Consider the following 11,541-nt stretch of genomic DNA (forward strand, 5'->3'; position numbering starts at 1 on the left):
CCTTTGCTCACACAGGTAACCAGCTGTGGTGATTTCCCAAACTGATTTCTAGTCGTACAAGTGTCAGGCTCTTGTTCCCTGGGGAGCTTGCTAGGCTAGTGATGAGTAAGTGCTGTCTGGCAGCACTATCTGCTTTTAACTAGAGCAGAGCTGCACTGTTTCTGAAGACTCCACCTGCCTTCTGCAGGATCTGAAGGGCAGCTGAGGAATCTACTTGCTTCTTGGCAAGGCATGAAATGAACAGCAGATGCCTCTGGGATTCCCACAGTGGCTCTTTTGTTGGACAGACTTGTTGTCTGTGACTCAGAATTTCCACAGTGTTAGTTGTAGCAAAAACCTCTGTGGCAAAGTGCCTGGGGTGGAGTCCGTGGTGTGTTGGCTTGTTGAATTTTAATTCTGTATTTGAATTTTCAGTGTGCTAGCATCTGTGTGGCATAAAACTTTTCCTCTTATGGTGCTCTTTCTTGCTTCATCACAGATCTGTTAAAATAAGATAGTAGGGTCTTCCAAGACAATGGAACTGAAGCCCAGGGCAACCCTGACATAGCAAGGAAAAGCAAAGGTATTTTTAAAACAAAAACGAATCCTCAAATTCCCTGGATTGACTCACTGCCATTGGCCATTTGTGCTCAGCAAGATCATAAAACCCGAGCTGCCTGTGGCTGCTTGACAGACATAGGCATGTGTCTATTTCTGCTGCGTAATCTTTGTGCAAAGACTGGCTCGCAGCGCTAAGATAAGCAGAGCTGGGAGCTGAGCAGGACTCGCTACAGCTGTGGTGCTACTGAATGTGTTGTGGCTGTACCTCACAGGACTAGGATAACACTATTACCACTCGCATTTCAGTAGGGCTCTCAAAGGGAAATAACCAAGCCTGCAAAAGAGGCAGGAATCACTGACAAAAAATGTTGGTTCTCAGATACGTTATGAAGTCCAAAAAGTTGAGATTTAAATATAAACCTATTCAGTCTTGCAAGAATATGACTTCTGTTTTCTGGATTTATATCTACATATAATCATTTTCCATTAATAGAAATTGTTTCTAAATTGCTACTAGTCTACCTATTCCTAGAAGACTCACCCTGTTCAGTTGCCAAGGTGTCTTCTATTGATCACCCCTGGAAATGGTACAGACCTTTAGTCTGCCACAGAACAGGCATTTAGTATTTAAAAACCATTTGTTTTAAATTACCTTTGCTAAAAGAATGCCCTTCCTTTAAGGTCTTCTTGATTGTTGAACTAGTGAATGCTGGTAGGTAAAACTCTCCAAAACAGGTTAAGAGGAGGGATGAAAGACTAGAAGGGAAATGTCCATCTGTTTTGCATAAGCTAAACTTAAGCAACAAAAGCAGGAATAGCCACAGTCGTCCCTGGCTTGGCCCTGCCCTAGGGAACGCAACGCAAGAGGCCTCCTGGAATTCGGCACCAGGTCAATGTGCCAGGTCTACCACGCTTCAATCCCTACCTGGGCCTTCCAGCATCTTTCCAACAAGCACTGCATCTGGAAGAACACTTCCTCAGTATCTAACCTATGGGGCCCCTGTAGATCTTCTCATGCTTTTTCAACTGTTAAAACTTCATGGTTTTCATAAAATTGGGAGCTTCTAATGAGTACAGGAACTGCTGGGAGTCACTGATGAGGAAATTTCTTCACAGGGAGATTTGCTAAATAACAGCAGTGGAGGATTGAAACACCCCCCCCACACACACACTCTAGAATATTCAAGCTTTAGGGATATGACAGTCTATTGAGCAGTTTCACCTAAAGTTACTGATATGATTAATATATGAAGGTGTCTTCATATAAAGTTGCTAGGAAACAGTAAAATCTAAAATATTTTCTATCAGTGAATGGGTTTTCCTTTTGTTGTCAGTGCTTATTCAAGATGTAAAATCATCGAAGCAATGCAGGGGAAAAAGTGGTAAAGAACATTCTTCTCATTAGACCTTGTTCATCTTTTCCTAGGAAGTACTATGAATGAGTGACAAGGTAAGGGTGTTATTTTTTGCTAAAGGACTTCTAGACCTTTAAGAATTTAAAGGTGGAAGAACAGATATTTTTAACATATACTTACCCTAACATCTTTTTCAAAGATTGGGAGGGCTCTCAAAAATAGTTATGTGCATTTTATCTGCTCTTCCTGAATTTCATTGATAATGGCCAGTGACATTAAAGCTTTATAGTGGGTTTTTTTTTTTTTTTTGGTTATAAATGCAGAGAGAGTAGGTCCTGCATAAGATCAAACATGCTCTAGTCATTTCAAAGCAAGTCTATGCTTTCTAGCCTTTTCAGGGTACCTATAAACATCTAGGTCCTCTAAGCAGTTTTGTCTCACTAGCTCTTGATCTTTGGAGAAGAGAGACGCTTGCCTGCTCTAATGCCCTTTATAGCTGTATCTTTTTTTTCTTTTTTTCAGTCACATCTGCCTTGCAAGGTCATTTAGAAAATAATCTTGCTGTCAGTGTTCAGCATGAGTTAAATACTCAGAACTTCCCTCTTTTCAGCTTGTAGGTTCAATGCTACTGGTCTTTGCTTACATGCACCTACTTGAAACCCCTTTTCAAGTCCTTTCACACATTTAGATTCTTCTTGCAGTATGATTCATAAAACATACTAATCAAAGTAACTCTACTAAACATACAAAACAAGTTGGAATTTACTTCCTCAAAGCTTTTTAAAAAGGAAAAATCTCAAGATGTATCAAAACAACTGATACTGAAGCGTGTGTAGAACAGCCTAACTCTTCCATTTCCCCCCTTAACTAAAAATTATAATTTTTCACACTAAAAATCACTACACGAGATCCAGTTCTCATGCTTGGCTTCCCATTCTATCGTCTGGAGAACAGCTAAGTGTTGCAAAACTGTACCAAGAATGGTGATGGTGTAGAGATTCTGCCATCCCTAAAAACAAGTCTTGTTAACACTGCAGCTTTGTCTTGAAGCAAATCCCCCCTCCCCACTTCAGCACTGCTTTTATTTCCCCAACTGCAGGGGCTGGGATAAGTACAGGGAACTCACAGCAATTTGCAGAAAAAGATACAGCACAACCTGCCCATGATGATTACTGTAAATGAGGTGTCAATGCTTTGCACAGTGCACGTTGCAGTCCCCACTGCAGTGACTGTCTGAATACAGTAAAATTCATGGACAAAACATACTTCAGTAGGCAGCTGGCTGCTTCTGCTGCTCTGCTGGCAAGAGTTGGGTGGTCACTGCTTTCTGGCCATCATCACATGTGGCGACACAGAGGCCCAGAGGGACCCGGCTAGAGGACCCTTGGCACCGGTTCTGCAGGGCAGAGATAAGGTTGACTGAGTTAAAACCAGTGTTTAATGAACCTCTTTTCTGGCTGCAGCATTGCAGAGGGGCAGAAAAGCAGAGCCAAAGTTGGATGCTATATATACACAGGTATCCATCTCTGTGTTCTGAGTTTAATAAAGCCTTTTCCAGTGGTGGTTTCTTCATTCTTTGGGTGTTTCCTTACAGTTCCCAAGTAGGGGTCAATAAGCATGCAGCAGACAGCTGCTGTCAGTCAGATTCTAACTTCTCATTAGATTTAGAAGATTTATGCTTTTTCTTTTTTTTCTTCTTCTTTTCTTTTTTCTTCTTCTCTTTCTTTCTCTTCTTTTTCTTGTGTTTATCTCTACATTCTGAGGAAGTGGAGCTGCTGCTACTTTCATCATCATCCTCACTGCTGCCATCGCTGTCATCATCTTCTGAGGTAGAGTCTTCCAGGAGCTGCTTCAGTTGCTGTATCCTGAGTACATTTGAAAACATGAATGAGAATCCTCTCCAACTTCCCCACACATCATCACTTATTCTAGCTTTCATCTAGCCTGACTAATGGCAGCTGCATACAAAACGCTGGATTATGAGTTTAATCAGAGCTTTCAAAAACATGGAAATTATTTAAAAATGCTTCTGTCTGTTAACCTAAAGAAGCTCCCATTGAGAGATGCTCTGAAGTCATGTGAGTAACTTACAATGATGCTTCACCTTCAAATCTTAAGTTAGTAAAACATTATCAAAGTTAAAAACTCCAACTGAAAATGCAGTTTACTACAGGGATGCACTTACCTCATTTCTTTTACAAGGACTTACCTCATTTCTTTTTCATGACGTTTGTTTTCTCTTATTAGATCATACATTGGGTCTTCATGTGCCTTTGGAAATAGAAGACAGAAATTCAGTGTTGGTACAGGAAAGGTTTTTACCGCTCACTGCTTTAATTCTTAAGAAAAAGAAAACAACACAGCAACCTAACACCGGGACTTTAATCAAAAGATGAATTATACTCAGTAAGCTCTTAAATAAAAAGCATACTGTCAGCCACATTTTTGGTTAATCTTTTCCTTTAAAAACTCCTTCTATTTATGGAATTGAGGGGTTCTTCCTTAGGTATGTTCCCTCTCTCTCAACAATTACTGATTATAACATTATAACAAATGACCATGGAAATACTATATGAACAGCTATAAAAAGAATAATCATTGAAATTGAAAATAGTAAGAGCTGTGCTTTTTTATAGCACATTTTAAAGACCTGGATACAAGTAGGCAGGAATACAGTAGCTAGGAATATAAGACAAATAGGTAATGAGGTATGAGTTGTCCCAGCATGCTACATATTGCCTTTCTTAGTTTTTACAGTTTGCATTGCAGTGAAAAGTGAAAGAAAGTTTTGAAATAAGATAACAAATAAACTTTGTGGATATTTAAAATGGGATTAGGATTATGATTTCATCCTAAGAAAGAACGCTGCAAAAAGAAGGGGTCATCATTTCTGTCGAAAATTTAGGGGGGGGGAAAAAAAAAGAGACAGATAATGTCAAATGCTGCTCAGAAATGGGAACTGAAATTACAGTAGAAAATGATAAAATTGGGGAATGAATCATGAAAGGCCTTGGACATAACGCAAGAGGTTTTTTTGCAACAGAGAAGAAGCCTGAGGAAAATTTTTTTTTTTTAAATGTAGGATAGAAGCTATCTGGTCATGGGACTGGCCTAAAAACTTGATCTGCAGTAACATGCTGACTGGCCCAAATGAGCCCTGATGGCATTTTCAAGGCTAAGAAGTAGGACCTAAGAAATAAAACAATGAGGATTTCAAATATAGTTTTATAGTGCAGAAAAATAGGGAAAGTTATCATTAAAGACACCGGAACACAGTAAGAACATGCAATACTGTGGTATAGCCTCATGTGGCAGGAGACTGGAATCACAGGCAGCGACTGGGCTACACACCTAGACAACAGGCTTCACGATGTGGTTGTTCACACTGAGAGCAGAAGGCTTGAAGCAGCTGTAATGTGGGCAGCTCAAGCTTCACTAAACTTTTATTTTGCTATGTTGGTATTTTACCATACAACTTAGGCTGTAACAGTTGATGGGATATAAACGGCTTCTTGAAGGTTTCAAATTTAAATATAAATACTTATTATTTTCCTCTTAAAGAGCAAATTTGCTGCAAAGCAGTCAAACCTCCAACCACATCCATAGCTCTTTATTTTGGATTTTCAGCATCCACATTGTACTACAGACAGAGGAAAAGTCCTTAACACAGCATCATCTAATAGGCTTCTTTTCCCTTGCAAAATTACTCAACAATATCAAAAATAAAAGCATTAATACTACAGTATTTGTACTCACTACTCTAAATTGTTCCAATTTCTGATTGCCTTTAATAAAGAAGGGGCATTCTTTATCTCCCGTTCTGTGTCCGTAACGTTTACACCTCCAACCTTAAAAAAAAAAAAAAAAAAAGAAAAAAACAAAAAAAGCAGCAGTGAATTGCATCTCTGAGCCAGCTCAGAAAAAAAAATGTGTATTTATACTGAAAATATTTTCTTTTTGTTGGAACAGATACAGAGATACGAGTTTTACATTGCTAAATGTAACCTTCATAAAACATAAAGCTATTATATGTAATCTCCAAGGTACTGGTTGCTTTCACACCAATATGATGCCAGTCTACCCGGACCTCATCATCCTCCTGCCAGACATCCTGTCCGCCCTCCAGGTAAAAACAAGGTCCAGGGATGTCTGGAATATATTCATCCTTACACTGCATAACTTTGACTTCTTTTCCCAAAGGCATCCAAAGGCCTTTTGTTGGGGCATGTGCCAGGAATTCTCGTGCGCTTTCATTGCCTGGTACATCAGGGATGCAGTCTTCTGGTTTTGTTTCATTCTCCTATGGATAAGGATAGGAACAAGAAAAATAATAAATAGATAAATAATACCCCAAGCACATAGGTCCTCATTTAACAGGGATCTATTTCCTCCATAACATTTCCTTTTCTTGTAACACATAAAGGATCCAAAATACTTGACTCTTTTAGTAATGTCACCTTATTTTCCCTTACCCTTGACCAGCTTGTAACTAAGGAGTTCTGGTATTCTCTGGGAGTACCTACTTCTCCCTTTAACTTATATAGATTACCTAGACACTGATGAGAGATGGCTAAAGTCAGGCTGTATAAAAACCCCTTGCAGTGTTAAAAATGTACTAAAATATATTTACTAACCTTTATTAGCCCCGGGGGAGGTTTCTCATAGCTGGAAAGCAATAAAAATACAGTTACTCCACTTTCTGCAACTTAGCACAAATAAATAGACGAAACACATCACTAAAGTGGTATCAAGACTTTCATCTCACACTTTCCCTTAAATTTTAATCAACCAATAATTATTAAGAGTTATAGCACAACAGGGATACCTGGATGCAAGTAGAGTGACCCAGAATGTTTCCAAACTGCCAGGTTTCTGTGCGTGCACAGCATGCATCTTTTTCAAACATCCTTCACATTCACATTCTTGTGTGGGAGCAACTATTTTAGTCACACTGCTTTACAGCAATGTCGTGCATGTGATTCAGCTGCAGTTACCACACATTCACAGCTCGGTTATCTTTTTCTGTAGCTACTCATCCCTCTCCCAAGATCTCCAAGATCCAAATTTCTTTACTCCAGCACTGCTGAATCACAGCTACACTCAGCTGCAAATGTCAAGTCGGGCTGTTCCCTAAATCTAGATTTGCCAGCCAAATTTCAAATAAAGTAACAAATCTTGTCCTTGCTCTAATGACATCTAAATATAGTCTTGCTGACAACTGTACCATCTATTCTGCAATATTTCTCCAGAAAAAAAAAAAAAGATGTAATTTGCTAAAACCTAAATACCAAGCAGGTGCTATGTAGGACAGAGTAACTGAAAAAAAAACAGTATATTAAATGCCAGAAAAACAATGGGATTGACCTCCAGTCTAAAGACAAATTTTGAGTGCTGTTTGTAACATTTCATAACTTCCTCCAGGAAAGGAGAAAATTATGTTCTAGAGAACTGCCTGATCTCTCCCTCCCTTTCAACCCCTTTCAGGACACTGGCACGTACTCTTTATCATGGATTATTAATGGAGTCACTTAGCGTATCTGAAACCTTTTTGTCTTTTTTTCTTTTAAAACTATGCCAGTGGAAACCTGCTGAACAACTTCTGCTCCTCCGCTGCAGCTCCCAGACCTGCAAGAAGAGGCTCCCCTTCAGCAGAGACTCCCCTTCCCCGAGAAATCCTTACAAAGTCAGGAGGAAGTTTTGGCAGACGACACTTTGAAACGTGTCAGAGATGACACTAACCACGTCCTGGCTCTCTTGACAACCTCTGCGTCGTATTGCAGGTATTAAAACCTTCACGTTGACAGGTGTGGAGGCACCTGCCGCCTCACTACTCCGCAGGGAAGCGGGTGAAACACCCACCTACTCGTGCATAAAAACGGGCCTGTTCCGCAGAGACAGGACACCCATCCCCAGGGAAGAGCTCCACGTGGGGCTGTTTAGAGGCTCCGGGTCCCATGGAGCGGCCAACTCCGTCCCCATTGCTCAGGTTGGCCCGGATCACCCCAAACGTGAAATAAACAGGCGGTGCCGCCAAGGCCCGCGTGCTGCTCCGGGACCTGGGAGCGCTGCGGTCACACCTGCCGGAAAAGGGGATCATCTCCACAGCTCCATCACACCTGCCGGGAAAGGGGGATCATCTCCACGGCTCTCCCGGCAGAAGGAGTCTGCAGGAGGAGGCGCTGGGGCTGGCGCAAGAACCGCCGTGGAGCAGTAAAAGAGGTGCACGCAGAAACGGGCGGCCCTATTTAAATGAAATAATTCATTATATATATATATATAAATGAATATAAATGAGCATAAAGTAATCTCTCCCTGCGCTGAACAATGCCGCCCTGCCCGCCACACACAGACAGAGCAGCGGCCGTTGGAGCCCGGGCCGGCACCCGGGCGGCGGCGGGCAGTCCCCTCCCGCCCTTCCTTACAACGACTCCAGGTGCTGGAGCTTCTGGAGCTGCTGCGCCTCCCTCTTCTTCCTCTTCCTCTCGTGGCGCTCCTGGCTCCTGCCGCCGCCCGCCGGCGCCTCGTGGCGGCTCCTGTGCCGCCTCCGGCTGCCCCGCGCTGCCTCGTCCTCCTGCTCGCCCTCCTCGCCGTCCTCCCCGCTCCGCGCCGCCTGCGACATGGCCGCGGCGGGCCGGGCCGCGGCGCCGGCACGGGAGGCCGCGGCGGCGCCTCGCTCCCCGCCTCCTTCGCCGCCGTTCCCTCCCTTCCTCCCGCCCCGCGCCGCATTTCGCTTTCACTTCCCAGCGCCGCCGGAGCGGCGACTTCCTCCGGGCGCCGCGCGCTGTCCCCCTGCACGCACAGCCCCGCGGCTTCCACATGCCGCGTGGACCGCGGTGCCCTCCAAACACCCCGCGGCGCCCTGCTCGTTTACAGAGCGTGGCGGCGAGGGCGGGATGCGGTGTCCCGGGGAGCACGGCGGCCATGGGGGAGCGTGGGGGCGCTAGGGGAACATGGCGGCCATGGGGGAGCGTGGGGGCCCTGGAAGGAACATGGCGGCGTTGGGGGACATGATGGCCCTAGGGGAACATGGCGGACCTGAGGGAACATGATGGCCCTAGGGGAACATGGCGACTTAGGGGGAATGTGGGGGCCCTGGAAGGAACATGGTTGCCCTGGGGGACATGATGGTGCTAGGGCAACATGGTGGCCATGGGGGAGCGTGGGGGCCCTGGAAGGAACATGGCAGCCCTGGAGGGAATGTGGCAGTTGGCCAGTCTCAGCACTCACGCCTGGCAGGGAGGCTGTTGTGTGTCCGCAGGGGTGCTGAGGGGCAGGGTGAGGGTGGCGGAGGAGCCCTGCTGAATGGCTGCCCCTCTGTGTTGGGCCAGCGTGCCACCATGGCCACGCTTAATGGAGACCCAAATCCACGTACACTAGGCCCGGGGAAGGGTTTGATTCAGGGCCATCTCTGCCAATGCAGCACCCAAAACAAAACTTAATTCTGAGGGCCTGCTGGTGCCCGGCACCAGGACAGGCCCAGGGGGACCCGCTGCCCCACTGCAGAGCGCCCACTGCATTGCATGAACCTGCACCCACTGCGCGCCCGTGTCCCTGCGGTGCCGCGCGGCTGGCTCTGCACCAGCTTGGTGCCCGTCCCTGTCCCTGCTGCGCGCGGCTGCCGAGGCAAGTGCTCCTAGAAGGTGTCAGTGGGTTGGTGCTTTCCTGTACGCGAGTGTCTTGCTGTGCTTAGTTTGTGCAGGGATTTCCGAAGGTTTCTGCCTGTGACCGCAATTACGCTTTGAGGAATCGTTAGGTGGTGCTGATGCAGTGCTCGTCTTTATCAAGAGAATCAATGATCCTGGCATTTATTTAACAGTATGGCATTATTTCAAAAGCGTTATTTATTCCAATATGCTTTAGGCACTATTGTGTAAAACCTTGCTGCTTTGGGACAAAACGATCAACAACAAAACAACGTAATCTTGCAGATACATTTCTCAAAACAAAAGAAATCCAACCTCTCTTCTTCCAAAATTAATTCCAGCCTTTCTGTCTTGCGGCTGAGATGTCATGAGATGGCAGGTAGGATGTGAGGAAACCTGGGACTGCAGTTTGGTTGTAGGACTTTGCTCTGTTGTGCCCCAGTTTTGTTAACTGCCTTTCCTGGGGCCTGTTCTGAGACCAGAGACTTTTGGGTTGACATCTCTTAACATAACAGTTTGCCACAGGTGAGGTTTTCACAAACTCAGGAGAGGTTTTTCGCTCACTGAAATCATCTTGCTAGAGGTTCAGAGGTAAAATCAGTTTATCTGCTGATCTGAGTTAAATATCTTGATTGTTTGTGCCTAGAGTGAGGCAGATGTAAGATCCGCTGTGGAGCAGCTTAAGCAGATGATTTGATGTTTGCTGCAGGCTAAGAGTTTTGCTCTTGTGACACAGCTGATACGTGGCAACATGTCAAGTTGCAATCGGTGCATTTCTTGATCACGTATTTTTACGCAGCTGGTGAGGTGGGAAGAGTATTTTGAGGTGCCAACAGTTACATGAATCCCAGCACAGCTGAGGTTGGAGAGGCCCTGCAGAGATCACCAGGTCCAACCCCCTGCTCTAGCAGAGTGAGCTCGGACTGTGGGCAGGCAGGTTTTAAATACCTTCTAGGGGTGAAGGGAGAGTCACCACTGAATGAAATAAACCCATCTTTCTTCCCTGTTGTAACCAATTTAAAACTTGAGAGAGCTGGAATTGCCAACTCCTACTTTCCATAAGCTGCTCTAGGAGCTGAAGTGAGCCCAGACCTGCAGCACGTACGTAGCTCGCTGGGTGCACAAGCAGCATCTGCCTAAGCTGGTTTAGACCCGAGCATGGAGGGGTCAAAGCCACCATGCCATTGAGGGGTCAGCTGCAGTGTTAATTCAGTGCTTCTGTTGCTGATCTCACGCTGCTTCATTAGGTTAAGTTCAGCAAAGCTGGCAGGCCCTTACTGCAGAATCCTGAAGCAGGTCCTCGAATCAGGTATGTTTTCAGTGCCTTAAAGCCAGGTGAGGGACATTTTTTAAATGTCAAAGATGTTTAAAAATTTGAAAGGAAACTGTATAGTTAGTAGGAGAAGGGATTGTATGTCAGTGGTGTTACTGAGGAAAAGGACCTCTAGGAGCTCCGAGTGCTCAACCCTTGAGAGTATCATAACAACTGCAAGTGTTTCTGAGACTGTGCTTGCTTTAATAGTGACCATGGTAGACTCTTTCTGTAGATGAAAGCAAATTGTATATTAGTAATTATGGTATGAATGAATGTAGGTATTTAATATCTCGCCTATGAGGCTCTCAGAGTTCTTTATAGGTACATAACATTCAGTACAAGTAATGTGCCTGTTTTATTGGTAAATAATCAGAGGCACAGAAAAGTGAGTGTTAGAGCTATAGAAGAAACTAAATAAATTCTCCTAAGGCTAACTGCTGGCACTTAGTGGTATTTTCTCCAGGTGTTTACAAGATTTAAAAATGGTTTAGAGGCAGAATCAAATCTGAAATGGTTATTTTCAGTGCTATTTATTCTGGAGCAAAAACTCTTGGGATCATAAATGTTATTTTTAAAGGGTATATGTTAGCAGAGGGATTGTTCCTCCTGTTCAGCAGGTGATCTGTTTGAAAGTTGTTTTTCTTTATTTGAATATAGTGCTTCAGACATCTCAGGAACTCCTTTTTTT

The 11,541-nt window shown here is 44.4% G+C and overlaps 1 protein-coding gene across 1 annotated transcript; it reads right to left on the reverse strand.

The window, feature by feature from the left end:
* Positions 1-3,066: 3,066 nt before the first annotated feature.
* RP9 (RP9, pre-mRNA splicing factor) lies at positions 3,067-8,514 on the reverse strand. Its single transcript, XM_026052340.1, has 6 exons — positions 8,318-8,514; positions 6,530-6,560; positions 6,066-6,195; positions 5,652-5,743; positions 4,105-4,166; positions 3,067-3,760 (listed from the first exon to the last, which is right to left on the reverse strand). The coding sequence occupies exons 1-6, from the start codon at positions 8,512-8,514 to the stop codon at positions 3,532-3,534; spliced, it is 741 nt and encodes a 246-aa protein (XP_025908125.1). The 3' UTR covers positions 3,067-3,531.
* Positions 8,515-11,541: the final 3,027 nt, after the last annotated feature.

This window comes from Nothoprocta perdicaria, unplaced genomic scaffold (assembly GCF_003342845.1).
Source record: "Nothoprocta perdicaria isolate Ctin4 unplaced genomic scaffold, notPer1 scaffold_87, whole genome shotgun sequence".
Lineage (NCBI taxonomy): Eukaryota > Metazoa > Chordata > Aves > Tinamiformes > Tinamidae > Nothoprocta > Nothoprocta perdicaria.

Excerpts from the sequence above, each read along its gene's own strand:
- RP9 (XM_026052340.1), bottom strand. The coding sequence starts at position 8,514 with ATGTCGCAGGCGGCGCGGAGCGGGGAGGACGGCGAGGAGGGCGAGCAG. Across the intron at positions 5,744-6,065 it reads AGAAGTCAAAGTTATGCAGT|GTTGGAGGTGTAAACGTTAC; the intron begins GTAAGGATGAAT and ends TTTTTTTTTAAG. Across the intron at positions 3,761-4,104 it reads CGTCATGAAAAAGAAATGAG|GATACAGCAACTGAAGCAGC; the intron begins GTAAGTCCTTGT and ends AAATGTACTCAG.